This window comes from Lynx rufus, unplaced genomic scaffold (assembly GCF_022079265.1).
Source record: "Lynx rufus isolate CCGP_SWC_20201006 ecotype Redwood Valley unplaced genomic scaffold, mLynRuf1.p SCAF_18, whole genome shotgun sequence".
NCBI classification, from domain to species: Eukaryota; Metazoa; Chordata; class Mammalia; order Carnivora; family Felidae; genus Lynx; species Lynx rufus.
In genome coordinates, this window is record NW_025814832.1 from 27,237,477 (window position 1) to 27,256,581 (window position 19,105).

At 44.9% G+C, this 19,105-nt stretch overlaps 2 protein-coding genes across 3 annotated transcripts; both read right to left on the bottom strand.

Moving 5' to 3' along the window:
* Positions 1–2,935: 2,935 nt before the first annotated feature.
* LOC124513423 (keratin-associated protein 4-2-like) lies at positions 2,936–3,502 on the bottom strand. The gene is made up of 2 exons (XM_047081409.1): positions 3,396–3,502; positions 2,936–3,335 (listed from the first exon to the last, which is right to left on the bottom strand). Exons 1-2 carry the CDS (start codon positions 3,500–3,502, stop codon positions 2,936–2,938), a joined length of 507 nt encoding a protein of 168 aa, XP_046937365.1.
* A 10,411-nt stretch (positions 3,503–13,913) lies between these two features.
* LOC124513141 (keratin-associated protein 4-2-like) lies at positions 13,914–16,344 on the bottom strand. Of its 2 annotated transcripts, XM_047080904.1 has the most exons (2): positions 16,337–16,344; positions 13,914–14,394 (listed from the first exon to the last, which is right to left on the bottom strand). In XM_047080904.1, exons 1-2 carry the CDS (start codon positions 16,342–16,344, stop codon positions 13,914–13,916), a joined length of 489 nt encoding a protein of 162 aa, XP_046936860.1. The 2 variants fall into 2 exon arrangements, with proteins under 2 accessions (XP_046936860.1, XP_046936859.1); XM_047080903.1 differs by lacking the exon at positions 16,337–16,344 and having other exon boundaries at positions 13,914–14,525.
* Positions 16,345–19,105: the final 2,761 nt, after the last annotated feature.

The following is a 19,105-nucleotide window of genomic DNA, read 5'->3' on the forward strand; positions in this document are numbered from 1 at the left end:
GTGCAGGACTTAATTGTAGGAAGTAATGTGGGTATAATTATGTGATTGCCAACAAGGTTGGAATGACAAAGGGGGCAGAATGATATGTGACCCTCAGGGATCTATCAATATGGATAATAGAGCATGGTTTCCCTCATAATAGGAAATAGGCAGCCAACTCAGTTTCACCCTCATATACGCAAAAGCCTACAAGCACGTGCGTGCGCGTGTGCGCGCGCACACACACACACACACACACACACACACGCACATACAAACACACACAGACATATACACCTACCCCTGGTTCTGCCCGTGTCTGTGCATTTCTGTCATTAACCTTGCTCCAGGTGGTTTGTCACAGTTTCTATAAAAACCTACAAGTAGAGAGTTAATGGTCGGCTTCTCTGCTCCTTAGCTGACTTGCCTGGCACAGTGACCAAGGTCTTCATTCCTTATATTCCTTATTCCTTGTATAGGTGTGTGTATGTGTGTGTGTGTGTGTGTGTGTGTGTGTGTGTGTGTGTGGCATTAAAAGAACATAAGAATAAAGAACAAAGGCTGAGGTCATTGATCCAATGGAAAGTCATGTTCCCTGACACAGTTGGCAGAGTCAGGCTATTAGCAGACCTAGAAACCATTAACCTACAAATGGAGAGGCCAGTCCTCTAGGTTGAAGGGCTGCACGAGTCCATATCTTAGAAATTCTTTCATCCTTCTTCCAGAAGTCTATGGCCATTGGTTCAGCGGAAGCTGGAATACTCATGGGTTTGCAGGCTGTTGGACATGGGATCTCAGTTGAACTCACTGCTGGATACCCACGATCCTTTATGTCCCCTATTTAAATACCTTGATCTAGATGTGAGAGTTAAAGGAGAACTTTCCCCATTACCTTCATCTGAATGATCCACTAGGGGGAATTTGTGCCTCCTTCTACCATAATTGTAGGCTGTGTGCCTCTAGAGGTCTCAGCTCTAAGACAGGAAAGCTCATTGGAAGGCACGTGGGTAGTTCTGATTGGAAGTAAAATTCTGGCTGCCACCTTACCCCTTTGGGTTTCTAGTGCCAGGAAGGCAGCAGTCAACGTTAGGAGCTACAGGGGCCACAGGGAATATTTTTAGCATTCAGGTGATCTGCAGGGACATTTGTGGCATTCCTATTCCCGGCATTCACTGCAGATGGGCAAGTAGTGTAGCCTGAAGAGGACATAGGACCCATGGGTTCAGAACTCTCAGGGATGGGGACCTTGGTCACAACACCAGGCAAGGAAGCTAAAGGCAGAGAGGAACTGCCCACTAACCCTCATGCTGTAGGTTTTTACAGAAACTGTGACAAACCACATGGAGCAAGGTTAATGAGAGAAATCCACAGACATGAGCAGAACCAGGGGTAGGTATACAATATCCCATTCTGATGCTCTTTGCCGTACGTGCCCTCATCCACAAGATAGTGTGAGTATGGACTATGAGTGGCTCACACTGATCACACACTGTAGGTAAGAGTCTCAGTCTCTGGGGTGGGGGACGCCAGGAGTTCTTCCTCTCCATCCGTTCCACCCATCAGAGGATGTCAAAACGTAGTGACAGTGATGTAGGAGTACAATGGCCTAACCCCTTCGCCCCTGTGACGAGCAAGTCCGTGGCCCAGTACACACCCCTCATGTGTGGGTCAGAATACGAGGGCGGAGTTGAACTGAAAGCACCCTTTGTCTTAGCTTCTTTTACTACCCTGTGCTGACTCCGCTTTGCACTGGGTCTCCTGAGAGCACCTCCTTCCTTATGCAGTACTGATGCAGGAATACCCGCTGTAGGCTCTGGTGTTTTGAATGCAACGTGAGAATCGCAGTTTGGTGCGGTCCGCCTCAAGCATAGCCTCCTTGAGAGAGACACTTCCTAACATGGTGAGCTGTTTTATTCGTGGGAGTGTCTCCTGTCCCTCGGGATACATGATCTTTCAGGAATTGGACACAGGAAGTCTAAAACCAAGTGTGCACAAGCTGTGAGAAGCAACAGCATCCTATGAAAAGATTCAGTGGTTCAGCGGAGAATAAGGTCGAGAGCCCACGGTGTCACCCAGTGACCGTTCATATCATAGGGACATGTTTGAAGGCACTGTTCCTGAGACTTGGAACACTGGTGTCAGGTCGACCTCAGGGTCGGAGCTCAAAACAGAGGCTTGAGAGCAAGTAGATTGTCTGGGAGGTGGTGCCAAGTAGTGCTCTAGGGATACTGTGAAGTGATCCAGGGAAGGGTGGAAACCAATCCAGGTTGATTTCAAGAGCAGGTGAGTCCTGTGGGCATCGGGGGTTCGTTCAGTGCTACTGAGGCCCTCTGGTCTCACATGTCCCACTAGAGGGGATAGAGGCTAGAGCACTTATCCACCAACTACTGGCCACTGTTTGAACGCTTCTCCCAGGCACGTGCCTTCCCTATTGTGTCCTTTGCGATCTGCTCCTTCATGTAGACCGAGCCCTCTGCAGAGAGTTCCAGGTGCTTGCTGTAAGTCACCATCCTACACTGTTTGCGTGGGAAGGACTGAGGTGATAGAAGTGAAAATCCTGAAATCGCCTGCTATGATCTCCTCGTTGTGCAGAGAATAGAAGACCTGGCAGCTAAGGGTGACCATTCACGAAGGAAAAAAGAATGAGACACGATTGTTTATATTTAATGCCTGGAAAGTTAAGATTTATTTGCTATATAGAAGCATCTCCATAGAGAACATCTGACAGTAACAGATACATCAGTTAGGATGATATGTTATCGTATATCAGGGAAAATACAACCTTTGTACTGAATTGGGATGGACATCATAAGAAAGAGTTGGGAGGGAATTGGGCGGTGGGGTGGTACATTCCAAGGCCAACCGGTTGAAAAATCATTGGGAACTGAGGTTTTACATGATTCAGCTCCCAGTTGGACGACATGAAGGAGATTGGCTGATGAAAACAGCAGGGGGTCTAGCAACAGCTGGGGCGGCAGCAGCTGGACACACAGCAGGTGGGGCGGCAGCAGGTGGTCCGGCAGCAGGTGGTCTGGCAGCAGGTGGGGCGGCAGCAAGGCTGGCAGCAGCTGGAGCCACAGCAATTCGAGCCACAGCAGCTGGAACCCCCACAGCAGGGGCGGCAGCAGCTGGACACACAGCAGGTGGGGCGGCAGCAGGTGGTCCGGCAGCAGGTGGTCTGGCAGCAGGTGGGGCGGCAGCAAGGCTGGCAGCAGCTGGAGCCACAGCAGCTGGAACCCCCACAGCAGGGGCGGCAGCAGCTGGAGCCACAGCAGGTGGGGCGGCAGCAGGTGGTTCTGCAGCAGGTGGTCTGGCAGCAGGTGGGGCGGCAGCAGCTAGAGATGCAGCAGCTGGGTCTGCAGCAGCTGGAGCCACAGCAGGAGGGGCAGCAGCAGCTGGACACACAGCAGGTGGGCCGGCAGCAGGTGGTCCTGCAGCAGGTGGTCTGGCAGCAGGCGGGGCGGCAGCAAGGCTGGCAGCAGCTGGAGCCACAGCAGCTGGAGCCACAACAGGAGTTGACCATGGTGTCAGAGGGTGGAGGTTCTGGGCTGGTTTCCAGGAGAGTGAGGGGCTGGACTTTGGAAGTCTCCTTGTGCCCTGGCCTCTTATATACTGCTCGTACCGGGTGATTTGTCAACACATCTTCCTTGTGTTTGTTTACCTAATATTTAAGTAACTGTCAGATTACAGAATAATGTGTGTCTATGTATTGGTGTAAACTGATGGGAAAGAGATTTTCTTGTTGGATGTGAGAAAGTCTTTGTGGTCTGTTTTTCCTCCTGACCTACACCCACTGGCATCCTCTGGACCACTCTCCTCTTCTTCCTGCACAGCAGGCTGTCATGTGGTAGGTGGCATTTGCAATTACATTTCTTGTTTTGCTCTCCTACACCCCTAGCAGCAAAGGGTTAAGGCAAACCTGTTTTGGTTTGTGCATTTCTTCCAATGGTCAGTGGGAGGGAACCCCATCTGCATAGTGTGGAGGTGGCATGGGACAAGAGGAAAAGGTCCCATTTTATGGGTCAGTTTTAATGAGGAAGGGAGTCAGTGTCGATGAACGCGTGATGTTGGTAACCTCTGCCACTGGAATGGGTTTTCTTGTTTCTAACTTTAATGTTTCTATCTTTGGATCACGTTCTCTACCCCAAAGCCACGGCAGACAATTAGGTGCATGGTTCCCATCACTGCCATGATTTGTAGTTCATTGAGTGTTATCATTGCCGTCATGTATCTTTGCATTACATTTCTCTGGAAGGTCTTTAGATTGTGGAAGACACAGCCTTTACAAATTCTTATCTCATTCTTAATTAAGAATATTCTTCAATAGAGAAAAAAAAAGTTGAATAATCAGAATGCACTCTCCTCAGATCTTATCTCCATAGCTGGGAATTCTAGAGTGCACGTTTGTTTGGATCCATTTAAATTGTGAATGGATTTTAGTGCAGTCAAGTTACATAGTTGGTCTTTATGCTTATTCCCCATTTACTAATAGTCCAACTTGAGGATGCAGCAAGTATCTGAAGGGCTCATAAGATATGGTGCGACAAATCTCAGAAGTTCTGAATATGGCGCTAGGGGTGTGGGCTGAAATTTGGCATTTCTGACAAGTACCCAGATGATGCTGAAGGCCCCAGGATGACACTTAGAGGCCTGTTCCTTTGTCCTGGTCCTTTAAGCTCTGAGGAGGTGCCTCTGTGTAGTTCCTGCGTGCTTTTAAAGCCGACTTGTTGAATGGCTAACCCGAGATACACACATTGCCAGTTGTTGATGTTCTATGTACCGCTTAGGGTCTCCTCCCCGGAAATCCACAAGCTACTGAGAAGCCCCACCATGAACACACTTACAGATAACTGCAATGTAGTATTGAAAGAACCGTCAAAGGAGTTCGCAGGAGTATGATTTAACTAGAAGAATTGTGTTTGAGGCAAATCAGCCAAGAAGACAGTTTGGTAAAACCATAGAGTTACTCATAAATAAATTACTTAGTCACTGTTTCTTGTTTACATTTTGTGATTTATTTCACAACGTAGAAGGAATTTACACACAGTTGAACCTATTTATCCTAAGTGTACTCATCCATAGTGATGAGTTACGATACACAGAAGCAGGTCCATGTAATCCCCCCATCTCTCAGTAGAACATTTCCATTATGGCAGAAAGTCCCCACTTGTCCCTTACTAAAGTCTGAACTACCATAGAGGCAATCACTGTTTTCATGTATTTTTCACTGTAGAATAGTTTTGATCTAGACCTTTGAATAGATGATATGTAGTATATATCTCTAGCATATATACTGTTTCTAGAGAATATGTTATTTCTCCTCTGTTTGGCACCATTAACATGCCTATGCCTATGTGAATCACTAACATTGGTGCATATATTAGTGGTTCATTTTGTGCTATACGAGAGAAGTATCAAGACTTATCCTAACTGTTTCCAATGTATGTCATGGTAGGGTAACCAGGCATTCCTTAAGCCCATCTTTCATTTTTAATCTTAAATAGAGATGCATTTCGGTTCACCCTCAAATTTAAAAAAAGTCTTTCATATTATTTAAAATGCACATATGCAGTGTGTGCAGCATGGTCTTGGCTTTGGGAGTTGATTCCCTTGGTTTGTCACTTGCATGCAGCACTTGGTGCTTGTCCCATTGGGTGCCTCCTCTGTGCCCATCACCCATTTTCCCCACCCCACTGACCCTCGGTTTGTTCTCTGTATTTAGGACTCTCTTGGGCTTTGCCTCCCTCTCTAGAGACAGAGGCTGTTAAGGGCACAGAACTAACTAAGGATCCCTGGAGGGGCTTGAGTGGGGGGATGGGCTAAGTGGGTGATGGCATTGGGGAGGGCACTTGTTCGGATGGGCACTGGGTGTTGTATGTAAGTCAGGAATCACTAACTTCTATTGCTGAAACCATTACTACCCTGTATGTTCACTAACTTGGATGCAAGAAAAGAAAGAAAAGAAAACAAAAGGAAAGAAAGAAAGAAAGAAAGAAAGAAAGAAAGAAAGAAAGAAAGAAACAGAGGGAGGGAGAAGAAAGGGCGGAAGGAAGGAAGGAAGGAAGGAAGGAAGGAAGGAAGGAGGAAATCTGAGACTCGGCAATGAGTGGGTGGCCCTTCGCTGTTTCCATTGCAGATCCTAGATCTATAGAAACTATACAATTCATCTACAGAGGGAAAAGAAACAAAAAACCAGTATGATCTCTGATGTCAAAATATAGGTCTACATGTCACTACTCTGTAGACAACCAGGCTTGATTTCCATTTCTGGCTGCACTCTGAAAGCTGGGTTCCTGGCCATGTAAGAGGAAGTGCTTAAGGAGGCCAAGACATGGCCAAGTAAGTACTGGTAATTCATCTCCGCATGGCAAACAGAATAAACCCATTATAAAAGGCATTATTTTAGCTTAAGAGCAATATATTCCCATGTGTTTAAGTAAGAGTAGGTGGTATTTTTACTTTACATTTTGGCAGATTTGTTGTGAAAAAATTCAGGCCATACCACATCATCTGAAGAGCAGAGAATACGTCCAATAGTTGGACAAGGATCTGTCCCTTGGTACTGAGCTAGAGTTAGAAGGAAAGCATGGACATTGAAGAGCCCATCAAGAAATAGAAAATTTGGGGGCGCCTGGGTGGCGCAGTCGGTTAAGCGTCCGACTTCAGCCAGGTCACGATCTCGCGGTCCGTGAATTCGAGCCCCGCGTCAGGCTCTGGGCTGATGGCTCAGAGCCTGGAGCCTGCTTCCGATTCTGTGTCTCCCTCTCTCTCTGACCCTCCCCCGTTCATGCTCTGTCTCTCTCTGTCTCAAAAATAAATAAAAACGTTAAAAAAAAAAAAGAAAGAGAAAATTTGAACAGACCCATAACCAGTAAAGAAATCGAATTAGTAGTCAAAAATGTCCCAAAACACAAGAGTCCAGAGCCAGATGGCTTTCCAGGGGACTTCTACCAAACATTTAAGGAAGAGTTCATACCTATTCTCTTGAAGCTGTTCCAAAAAATAGAAATGAAAGGAAAACTTTCATACCCTTTCTATGAAGCCAGCATTACCTTGATTCCAAAACCAACCCCATTAAAAAGGGGAACTATAGACCAATTTCCCTGATGAACATGGATGCAAAAATCCTCAAGATATTAGCCAACTGGATCCAACAATACTTAAAAAAAATTATTCACCTCGCCCAAGTGGGATTTATACCTGGGATGCAGGGCTGGTTCAATATCTGCAAAAAAATTAACGTGATTCATCACATCAATGGAAGAAAGTTCAAGAACCGTATGATCCTCTCAATAGATGCAGAGAAAGCATTTGACAAGATACAGCATCCTTTCTTGATAAAAACCCTCAAGATAGTAGGGGCAGAAGGATCATACCTCGAGGTCATAAAAGCTATATATGAACAACCCAACACTCATACCATCCTCAATGGGGAAAAACTGAGAGCTTTCCCCCTACAGTCAGGAACACGACAGGGATGTCCACTCTCACCAGTGTTATTCAACATAGTATTGGAAGTCTTAGCCTCAGCAGTCAGACAACACAGAGAAATAAAAGGCATCCAAATGGGCCAGGAGGGAGTCAAACTTTCACTCTTCGCAGATGACATGATACTCTATATGGAAAACCCAAAAGATTCCACCAAAAAACTGCTAGAACTGATTCATGAATTCAGCAAAGTTGCAGTGTATAAAATCAATGCACAGAAATCGGTTGCATTCCTATACACCAACAACGAAGCAACAGAAAGAGATATCAATGAATCGATCCTGTTTACAACTGCACCCAAAACCATAAGATACCTAGGAATAAATCTAACCAAAGAAGTGAAAAATCTATACACTGAAAACTATAGAAAGCTTATGAAAGAAATTGAAGAAGACAAACCCAAAAAAGGAAAAATATTCCACGCTCCTGGATAGGAAGAACAAATATTGTTAAAAGGTCAATACTACCCAAAGCAACCTACATATTCAATGCAATCCCTATGAAAATACCACCAGCATTCTTCACAGAGGTAGAACAAACAATCCTAAAATTTGTGTAGAACCAGAAAAGACCCCGAATAGCCAAAGCATTCTTGAAGAAGAAACCCAATGCAGGAGACATCACAATTCTGGACATCAAGCTGTATTACAAAGCAGTAATCATCAAGACAGTATGGCACAAAAACAGACACTCAGGTCAGTGGAGCACAATAGAGAACCCAGGGAGGGATCCACAGACTTATGGCCAACTAATCTTTGACAAAGCAGGAAAGAATATCCAATGGAATAAAGACAGTCTCTTCAGCAAGTGGTGCTGAGAAAACTGGGCAGCGACATGCAGAAAAACGAACCTGGACGACTTTCTTACACCATCCACAACAATAAACTCAAAATGGATGAAAGGCCTAAATGTAAGACAGGAAGCCATCAAAATCCTCAAAGAGAAAGCGGGCAAAAACCTCTTTGACCTTGGCCACAGGAGCTTCTTACTCAGCATGTCTCTGGAGGCAAGGGAGACAACAGCAAAAATGAACTACTGGGACCTCATCAAAATAAAAGTTGCTGCACAGCAAAGAAAACAATCAGCAAAACTAACAGGCAACGCACGGAATGCACGGAGAAGATATTTGCAAACGACATATCAGATAAAGGGTTAGTATCCAAAATCTATAAAGAACTTATCAAACTCAACACCCCCAAAACAAATAATCCAGTGAAGAAATGGGCAAAAGGCATGAACAGACACTTCTCCAAAGAAGACATCTGGGAAATACAAATCAAAACCACCATGAGATACCACCTCACACCTATCAGAATGGCTAACATTAACGACTCAGGTATAAACAGGTGTTGGCGAGGATGTGGAGAAAGAGGATCTCTTTTGCACTGCTGGTGGGAATGCAAACTGGTGCAGCCACCTTGGAAACCAGTATGGCGGTTCCTCAACAAATTACAAGTAGAACTACCCCACGACCCAGCAATTGCACTACTAGGTATTTACCCAAGGGATACAGGTGGGCTGTTTCGAAGGGACATATGCACCCTAATGTTTATATATATGTATATATATATATATATATGTGTGTGTGTGTGTGTGTGTGTGTGTGTGTGTATATATATGCGTGTGTGTATATATACATATATATACACCCACACACATCCACAATGGAGTATTACTCGGCAATCAAAGAGAATGGAATCTTGCCATTTGCAACTATGTGGATGGAACTAGAGGATATTATGCTAAGCAGAACTAGCAAGTCAGAGAAAGACAACTATTACATGACTTCACTCATTTGAGGACTTTAAGATACAAGACAGATGAACATAAGGGAAGGGAAGAAAAATATAAAAACAGGGAGGGGGACAAAACATAAGAGACTCATAAATATGGAGAACACAGAGAGGGTTACTGGAGGGGTTGAGGGAGGGGGGATGGGCTAAATGGGTAAGGGACGTTAAGGAATCTACTCCTGAAATCACTGTTACACTATCTGCTAACTAACTTGGATGTAAATTAAAAAAAGTAAATTAAATAAAAATTGTTTTTTAAAAAAGAGCCCATCTGTGACCCACTGGCAAATGCAATCTCTTTCTAAACCTTTCTAAATCTCTTACCCACTGGTAAATGTCAGTGGATCTCACCGTGAAAACTGAGAAATAGAAGAAAGCTTACCACTTCTCAAATCCTATTAGAAAAAAACAACTGTTATATATTATATTTTTCCACGGAGGAGCCAGCTCACATATTAACATATGCATTCTTTTTCTTGCGAAGACGCCATGGACGCATTCATTTGACTAACAACACCCTAATATTGCATTTTTACAATGGAAAAAAAATGCACATATGGTGTAAAGCATACAAAGTACATGTACGTGATAAAAAATAGTTATAGGGGCGCCTGGGTGGCTCAGTTGGTTGAGCGTCCAGCTTCGGCTCAGGTCATGATCTCGCATTCTGTGGGTTCGAGCCCCATGTCGGCCTCTGTGCTGACAGCTCAGAGCCTGGAGCCTGCATCCGATTCTGTGTCTCCCTCTCCTGCCACTCCCCCGCTCGTGCCCTGTCTCTCTCTCTCTCGCTCCCTCAAAAATAAGTAACCATTAAAAAAATAGTTATAGAGCAAACATGCACGTATCAAAACCTGGAGTCAAGAAATAGAACCTTGTTACTACTAAGAAGGCTCTTCTGTGCCTTTTCTTGACCACGAACATTTTTCCACCCTCCAGATGATTATTATGCTGATTTTTCAAGTAATCTCTTCATTTATTTTTCTTGCAGTTTCATTACCTATGTAGGCATCCCTATATGATACAGCTTTATTTCGCATCTTTCTGAATTTTTATAGGAATGAAATCTTACTGTAAGTGTAACTTTTTTACTCAGTATTATGGAAGAGTTTGGGTAGGTAGCTTCCAAGAAGGTCCAATGTTTTCCACCTCTTGGAGTTCATGGTCTCATGTAATTCCCACCCCTCAAGTAAACTGCCTATCAACAGGATATGACAACATCAAGTGATTGAGTTACAAAAGATTGTGACTTTCATCTTAATGCCAACTCTTTCTCTCTCACACTGGCTTTGATGAAGCCAGGTCCTACGTGAGAGATCCTTGCAGCAAAGAACTGAGCATAGTCTCCATTCAACAACCAGCAAGGAAGCGAGGGCCTCCCACCTGTGGCCCTAAAGGATCTGAATCCTGCCGCATAAATGTAGTTGGAAGTAGAGTCTTCCCCAGGCGAGACCTCAGATGAGACCCCAGTGCTAGCCAGCACCTTGAGTGCAGCCATGTGAAACCCTATGAAATGGAGAGTCTGGGTGGGCCATACCTGGATTTGGATCCGCAGAAATAGAGAAAATAAATGTCACTATAAGCTGCTAAATTTGGGGGTAATGTTACATAACAGTAGGTAACCAGTATAGATTTATCTAGGACCACGGCACACACAGGTGAGAAGGGAGGCATCGAAAGGTGCCAAGAAATAGAAATGCTAAAATGGATATAGTCACAAGGCCACAAAGCCCACGTAGCCATTCCCTAGGAGGGTCTGGGGCACTCTCTTTACCACGCTATTAGGGAATCATCAAGTACCGGTGTCAGCGGCCTCTTGGGAGAGGAGTGCCTATTGTCTAACGTTGGAGGTTGTGGTAGGGAATGCTGTGACCAAACTGTGCTCCCTAGGAAGAATGGGGATGGTCATAGCTCTGAATGACTGAGTCATGTGCAGGACTTAATTGTAGGAAGTAATGTGGGTATAATTATGTGATTGCCAACAAGGTTGGAATGACAAAGGGGACAGAATGATATGTGACCCTCAGGGATCTATCAATATGGATAATAAAGCATGATGTCCCTCATATAGGATATAGGCAGACAACTCAGATACACCTTTATAAAAGAGAGAGAGAGAGAGAGAGAGAGAGAGAGTGTGTGTGTGTGTGTGTGTGTGTGTGTGTGTGTATAGGTGTGTGCATGCAATTAAAGGAACAAGAATAAAAGAACAAAGGCTGAGACCGTGAACCAATGGAAAGTCATGATCCCTGGCAGAGTGTACAGAGTCAGGCTATTAGTAGACCTAGAAACCATTAACCTAGAAATGAAGAGGCCAGTCGTCTAGGATGAAGGGCTGCACAAGTATATATCATAGAATTTCTTTCATCCTTACTCAAGGAATCTATGGCCATTGGTTCAGCAGAAACAGGAATACTCATGTGTTTGCAGGCTGTCGGATGAGATCTGAGCTGAACTCACTACTGGATACGTACAATCGTTCATGGTTCCTATTTAAACACCTTGATCTAATGTCAGAGTTAAAGGAGAAGGTTCCTCACTACCTTCATCTCAGTGATCCACTGGGGGGAATTTGTGCCACCTTCTACCATAATCGTAGGCTGTGAACATCTAGAGGTCTCGGCTCTAAGACAGGAAAGCTACCTGGAAGGGACATGGTAAAGTTCTGTGTGGAATTAACCTCCGGCTGCCACCTTATCCTTTTGGACTTCTAGTGCCTAGACATAGGAGCTATGGGAGCCACAAGGAATATGCTTAGCATATTACATGTTTAGGCGATCTACAGGGACATTCGTGCAGATGGACAAGTAGTTGTAGTCTGAAGAGGACACAGGAACCATGGGTTCAGAACTCTCAGGAATGGAGACCATGGTCACTATACCAGGCAAGTCAGCTAAAGGAGTGCAGAAGCTGCCCATTAACTCTCATCTTCTAGGTTTTTATAGAAACTGTGGCAAACGACCCGGAGCAAGGTTACTGAGAGAAATGCATAGATATGGGCAGAAGCAGGAGTAGGTATACGATATCCCATTCTGATTCTCTTTGCCATACATGCCGCCATCCACAAGGTAGTGCGAGTGTGGGCTACGCGTGGTTCACACTGACCACGCACTATCTGCAGGTAACTGTCTCAGGCTCTAGGGTGGGGGACACCTGGAGTTCTTGCTCTCCATCCTTTCCACTCACCAAAGGATGTGGACAGGTAGCGATAGGTGACGTAGGAGCACAAAGGCCCAACCGCTTTTTCCACTAAGATGAGCAAGTCCGTGGCCCAGTACACACCCTTCATCTGTGGGTCAGAATACGGGGGTGGAGTTGAACTGAAAGCACCCTTTGTCTTAGCTTCTTTTACTACCCTGTGCTGACTCCGCTTTGCACTGGGTCTCCTGAGAGCACCTCCTTCCTTATGCAGTACTGATGCAGGAATACCCGCTGTAGGCTCTGGTGTTTTGAATGCAACGTGAGAATCGCAGTTTGGTGCGGTCCGCCTCAAGCATAGCCTCCTTGAGAGAGACACTTCCTAACATGGTGAGCTGTTTTATTCGTGGGAGTGTCTCCTGTCCCTCGGGATACATGATCTTTCAGGAATTGGACACAGGAAGTCTAAAACCAAGTGTGCACAAGCTGTGAGAAGCAACAGCATCCTATGAAAAGATTCAGTGGTTCAGCGGAGAATAAGGTCGAGAGCCCACGGTGTCACCCAGTGACCGTTCATATCATAGGGACATGTTTGAAGGCACTGTTCCTGAGACTTGGAACACTGGTGTCAGGTCGACCTCAGGGTCGGAGCTCAAAACAGAGGCTTGAGAGCAAGTAGATTGTCTGGGAAGTGGTGCCAAGTAGTGCTCTAGGGATACTGTGAAGTGATCCAGGGAAGGGTGGAAACCAATCCAGGTTGATTTCAAGAGCAGGTGAGTCCTGTGGGCATCGGGGGTTCGTTCAGTGCTACCGAGGCCCTCTGGTCTCACACGCCCACTCCAGGGGCAAGAGGCTAGAGCACTTATCCACCAACTACTGGCCACCTTTCGAACGCTTCTCCCAGGCACTTGCCTTCCCTGCTCTGTCCTGTGATATACGTTTCTTCACGTAGACCGAGCCCTCCGCAGAGTTCCAGGTGCTTGCTGCAAGCCACCATCCTACTCTGTTAGCGTGGGAAGCGCCGAGGTGATAGAGGTGAAAATCCTGAAATCGCCTGCTATGATCTGCTCGTTGTGCAGAGAATAGTAGAAGACCTGACAGCTAAGGGTGACCGTTGAAGAAGGAAAAAGAATGAGACACGATTTCTTATATTTATGCCTGGAAAATCAAGATTTATTTGACATACAGAAACGTCTCCATATGAGAAAATCTGGCAGTAGCTGATACATCAATCAGAATGGCATGTTAACATATATCAGATAATACAATCTTTGTAGTGATTTGGGGTGGAGTTAGTAACAAGGAGGTGAGGAGGGAGTGGGCGGTAGGGAGGTATATTCCAAGGCCAACCAGTTGAAAAATCACTGGGAACTGAGGTTTTACAGTTGGCCTCACATGATTCAGCTCCCAGTTGGACGACATGAAGGAGATTGGCTGATGAAAAGAGCAGGGTGCAGGTCAGGGCACTCAGCAGCAGCAAGAGCCACTAGAGCAGGTTGGTGGGTGGTGGCAGGGGGTCTAGCAACAGCTGGGGCGGCAGCAGCTGGACACACAGCAGGTGGGGCGGCAGCAGGTGGTCCGGCAGCAGGTGGTCTGGCAGCAGGTGGGGCGGCAGCAAGGCTGGCAGCAGCTGGAGCCACAGCAATTCGAGCCACAGCCGCTGGAGCCCCCACAGCAGGGGCGGCAGCAGCTGGACACACAGCAGGTGGGGCGGCAGCAGCTGGAACCACAGCAGCTGGAACCACAGCAGGTGGGGCGGCAGCAGGTGGTCCTGCAGCAGGTGGTCTGGCAGCAGGTGGGGCGGCAGCAAGGCTGGCAGCAGCTGGAGCCACAGCAGCTGGAACCCCCGCAGCAGGGGCGGCAGCAGCTAGAGATGCAGCAGCTGGGGCGGCAGCAGCTGGAACCACAGCAGCTGGAACCACAGCAGCTGGGGCGGCAGCAAGTGGTCCTGCAGCAGGTGGTCTGGCAGCAGGTGGGGCGGCAGCAAGGCTGGCAGCAGCTGGAGCCACAGCAGCTGGGGCGACAGCAGGTGGTCCTGCAGCAGGTGGTCTGGCAGCAGCTGGGGCGGCAACAAGTCTCCTGGCCACAGCCCTGGTCAGAGCAGACGGAGCCACAACAGGAGTTGACCATGGTGTCAGAGGGTGGAGGTTCTGGGATGGTTTCCAGGAGAGTGAGGGGCTTGAGTCTGACGTCTCCTCGTGCCATGGCCTCTTATATACTGCCCGTCCATGGTGAGTTGTCAACACATCTTCCTTGTGTTTGTTTACCTAATATTAACTAATTATCAGATTACACAATAATGTTTGTGCATGTAATGGTTTAAACTTGTGGGAAACAAAATTTCTTTTCTCGATGTGATGAATTCTCCCTGGTCTGTGTTTCCTCCTGATTCACACCCACTGGCATCTTCCTGACCACTTTCTCCTCATCTTCCTCCACCGTGGGCTGTCACGTGATAGGTGGCATTTGCAATTACATTTCGTACTCTCCCTCCTGTATCCCCTAGCAGGTGGGATAAGGGCAGTCCTATTTTTGGTGGTGCATTTCTTCCAATGGTCAGTGGCATGAGTAATGATCTGCGTGTGACAAGAAGAAAAGGCCCTCTTTTGTGGGGCAGTTTTGAGCAAAGGGGACAGCTGTATATTTATATGACGTTGCTGATTTCTAGCCACTGGACTGGATTTTGTTGGATGTTTCTACCTTGGATCACGTCCTCTACCCTACAACCGTGGCAGACAATTATCTGTATGGTTCCCATCACTGCCATGCTTCATAGTTCGTGAAGTGTTAACCTTGGTGTCATGTATGTTTGTTTTTATTTCTCCAGATGCTCTTATCTTGTGGAAGACATTGCTTTATTTTTGTTTCTTATTCTTTTCTTAATATGAAATTTGTTGTCAAATTGGTTTCCATCCAACACCCAGTGCTCATCCCAACAGGTGCCCCCCTCAATACCCATCACGAACCCACCCCTCCCTCCCACACCTCCCCCCCCCCATCAACCCTCAGTTTGTTCTCAGTTTTTAAGAGTCTCTTATCTTTTGGCTCCCTCCCTCTCTAACCTTTTTTTTTTTTTCCCTTCCCCTCCCCCATGGTCTTCTGGTAAGTTTCTCAGGATCCACATAAGAGTGAAAACATACGGTATCTGTCTTTGTATGACTTATTTCACTTAGCATAACACTCTTTTCACTTAGCCTAATACTCTCCAGTTCCATCCATGTTGCCACAAAAAGGCATATTTCGTTCTTTCTCATTGCCACGTAGTATTCCATTGTGTATACAAACCATAATTTCTTTATCCTTTCATCAGTTGGTGGACATTTAAAGGCTCTTTCCATAATTTGGCTATTGTTGAAAGTGCTGCTATCAGCACTGTCAACAATAGCCAAATTATGGAAAGAGCCTAAATGTCCATCAACTGATGAATGGATAAAGAAATTGTGGTTTATATACACAATGGAATACTACGTGGCAATGAGAAAAAATGAAATATGGCCTTTTGTAGCAACGTGGATGGAACTGGAGAGTGTGATGCTAAGTGAAATAAGCCATACAGAGAAAGACAGATGCCATATGGTTTCACTCTTATGTGGATCCTGAGAAACTTAACAGGAACCCATGGGGGAGGGGAAGGAAAAAAAAAAAAAAAAAGGACGTTAGAGTGGGAGAGATCCAAAGCATAAGAGACTGTTAAAAACTGAGAACAAACTGAGGGTTGATGGGGGGTGGGAGGGAGGGGCGGGTGGGTAATGGGTATTGAGGAGGGCACCTGTTGGGATGAGCACTGGGTGTTGTATGGAAACCAATTTGTCAATAAACTTCATATATATATAAAAAAAAAAAAAAAAAAAAAGAAATGCTGCTATCAACATTGGGGTACAAGTGCCCCTGTGCATCAGCACTCCTGTATCCCTTGGGTAAATTCCTAGCAGTGCTATTGCTGGGTCATAGGGTAGATCTATTTTTAATTTTCTGAGGAACCTCCACACTGTTTTCCAGAGAGGCTGCACCAGTTTGCGTTCCCACCAAGAGTGCAAGAGGGTTCCCGTTTCCCCACATCCTCGCCAGCATCTATAGTTTCCCGATTTGTTCCTTTTTGCCACTCTGACTGGCGTGAGGTAGTATCTCAGTGCGGTTTTGATTGTGTTTCCCTCATGAGGAGCGACGTTGAGCATCTTTTCATGTGTCTGTTGGCCATCTGGGTGTCTTCTTTAGAGAAGTGTCTATTCATGTTTTCTGCCCATTTCTTCACTGGATTATTTCCTTTTCGGGTGTGGAGTTTGGTGAGCTCTTTATAGATTTTGGATACTAGCCCTTTGTCCGATATGTCATTTGCAAATATCTTTTCCCATTCCGTTGGTTGCCTTTTAGTTTTGTTGATTGTTTCCTTTGCAGTGCAGAAGCTTTTTATCTTCATGAGGTCCCAATAGTTCATTTTTGCTTTTAATTCCCTTGCCTTTGGGGATGTGTCAAGTAAGAAATTTCTGCGGCTGAGGTCAGAGAGGTGTTCTCCTGCTTTCTCCTCTAGGGGTTTGATGGTGTCCTGTCTCACATTCTGGTCCTTCATCCATTTTGAGTTTATTTTTGTGAATGGTGTAAGAAAGTGGTCTAGTTTCATCCTTCTGCATGTTGCTGTCAAGTTCTCCCGGCACCATTTGTTAAAGAGACTGTCTTTTTTCCGTTGGATATTCTTTCCTGCTTTGTCAAAGATTAGTTGGCCATACTTTTGTGGGTCTAATTCTGGGGTTTCTATTCTATTCCACTGGTCTGTGTGTCTGTTTTTGTGCCAATACCGTGCTGTCTTGATGATTATAGCTTTGTAGTAGAGGCTAAAGTCTGGGATTGTGATGCCTCCCGCTTTGGTCTTCTTCTTCAAAATTACTTTGGCTATTCGGGGTCTTTTGTGGTTGCATACACATTTGAGGATTGCTTGTTCTAGCTTCGAGAAGAATGCTGGTGCAATTTTGATTGGGATTCCATTGAATGTGTACATAGCTTTGGGTAGTATTGACATTTTAACAATATTTATTCTTTCAATCCAAGAGCAAGGAATGTTTTTCCATTTCTTGATATCTTCTTCAATTTCCTTCATAAGCTTTCTATAGTTTTCAGCATACAGATCTTTTACATGTTTGTTTAGGTTTATTCCTAGGTATTTTATGCTTCTTGGTGCAATTGTGAATGGGATGAGTTTCTTTATTTGTCTTTCTGTTGCTTCATTATTAGTGTATAAGAATGCAACTGATTTCTGTACATTGAGTTTGTATCCTGCGACTTTGCTGAATTCATGTATCAGTCCTAGCAGACTTTTGGTGGAGTCTTTCGGGTTTTCCATGTATAATATCGTGTCATCTGCAAGAAGTGAAGGCTTGACTTCCTCTTTGCCAATTTTGATGTTTGATGTTTCCTTTTGTTGTCTGATTGCTGATGCTAGCACTTCCAACACTATGTTAAACAAGAGTGGTGAGAGTGGACATCCCTGTCGTGTTCCTGATCACAGGGGGAAAGCTCTCAGTGTTTCCCCATTGAGGATGATATTAGCTGTGGGCTTTTCATAGATGGCTTTTATGATGTTTAAGTATGCTCCTTCTATCCCGACTTTCTCGACGGTTTTTAATTAAGAAAGGATGCTGAATTTTGTCAAATACTTTTTCTGCATCGATGGACAGGGTCATATGGTTCTTATCTTTTCTTTTATTAATGTGATGTGTCACATTGATTGATTTGCAAATGTTAAATCAGCCCTGCAGCCCAGGAATGAATCCCACTTGATCATGGTGAATAATTCTTTTCATATGCTGTTGAATTCGATTTGCTAGTATCTTATTGACAATTTTTGCATCCATATTCATCAGGGATATTGGCCTGTAGTTTTCTTTTTTTTTTTTTTTTTTTTTTTTTTTTTTTTTGCTGGATCTCTGTCTGGTTTAGGAATCAAAGTAATGCTGGAAGTTTTCCTTCCCTTTCTATGTTTTGGACTAGGTTGAGAAGGACAGGTATTATCTCTGCTTTGAATGTCTGGTAGAATTCCCCTGGGTAGGCATCTGGTCCTGGACTCTTGTTTGTTGGGAGATTTTTGATAGCTGATTCAATTTCTTTGCTGGTTATGGGTCTGTTCAAGTTTTCTATTTCTTCCTGTTTGAGTTTGGGAAGTGTGTGGGTGCTTAGGAATTTGTCCATTTCCTCCAGGTTGTCCAGTGTGTTGGCAGGACATAGTATTTTTCATAGTATTCCCTGATGATTGCTTGTATTTCTGAGGATTGGTTGTAATAATTCCATTTTCATTCACGATTTTGTCTATTTGGATTATCTCCCTTTTCTTTTTGAGAAGCCTGGCTAGAGGTTTATCAATTTTGTTTATTTTTTCAAAAAACCAACTCTTGGTTACATTGATCTGCTGTACAGTCTTTTTAGATTCTATATTGTTTATTTCTGCTGTGATCTTTATTATTTCTCTTCTTCTGCTGGGTTTGGGGTGTCTTTGCTGTTCTGCTTCTGTTTCCTTTAGGTGTGCTGTTAGATTTTGTATTTGGGATTTTTCTCGTTTCTTGAGATAGGCCTGGATTGCGATGTATTTTCGTCTCAGGACTGCCTTCGCTGTATCCCAAAGCGTTTGGATTGTTGTATTTTCATTTTCGTTTGTTTCCGTATAGTTTTTAATTTCTTCTCTGATTGCCTGGTTGACCCATTCATTCTTTAGTAAGGTGTTC

Excerpts from the sequence above, each read along its gene's own strand:
- LOC124513141 (XM_047080903.1), bottom strand. The coding sequence starts at position 14,525 with ATGGTCAACTCCTGTTGTGGCTCCGTCTGCTCTGACCAGGGCTGTGGC.
- LOC124513423 (XM_047081409.1), bottom strand. The coding sequence starts at position 3,502 with ATGGTCAACTCCTGTTGTGGCTCCAGCTGCTGTGGCTCCAGCTGCTGC. Across the intron at positions 3,336-3,395 it reads TGCAGGACCACCTGCTGCCG|ACCCAGCTGCTGCATCTCTA; the intron begins GCCCACCTGCTG and ends CAGCTGCTGCAG.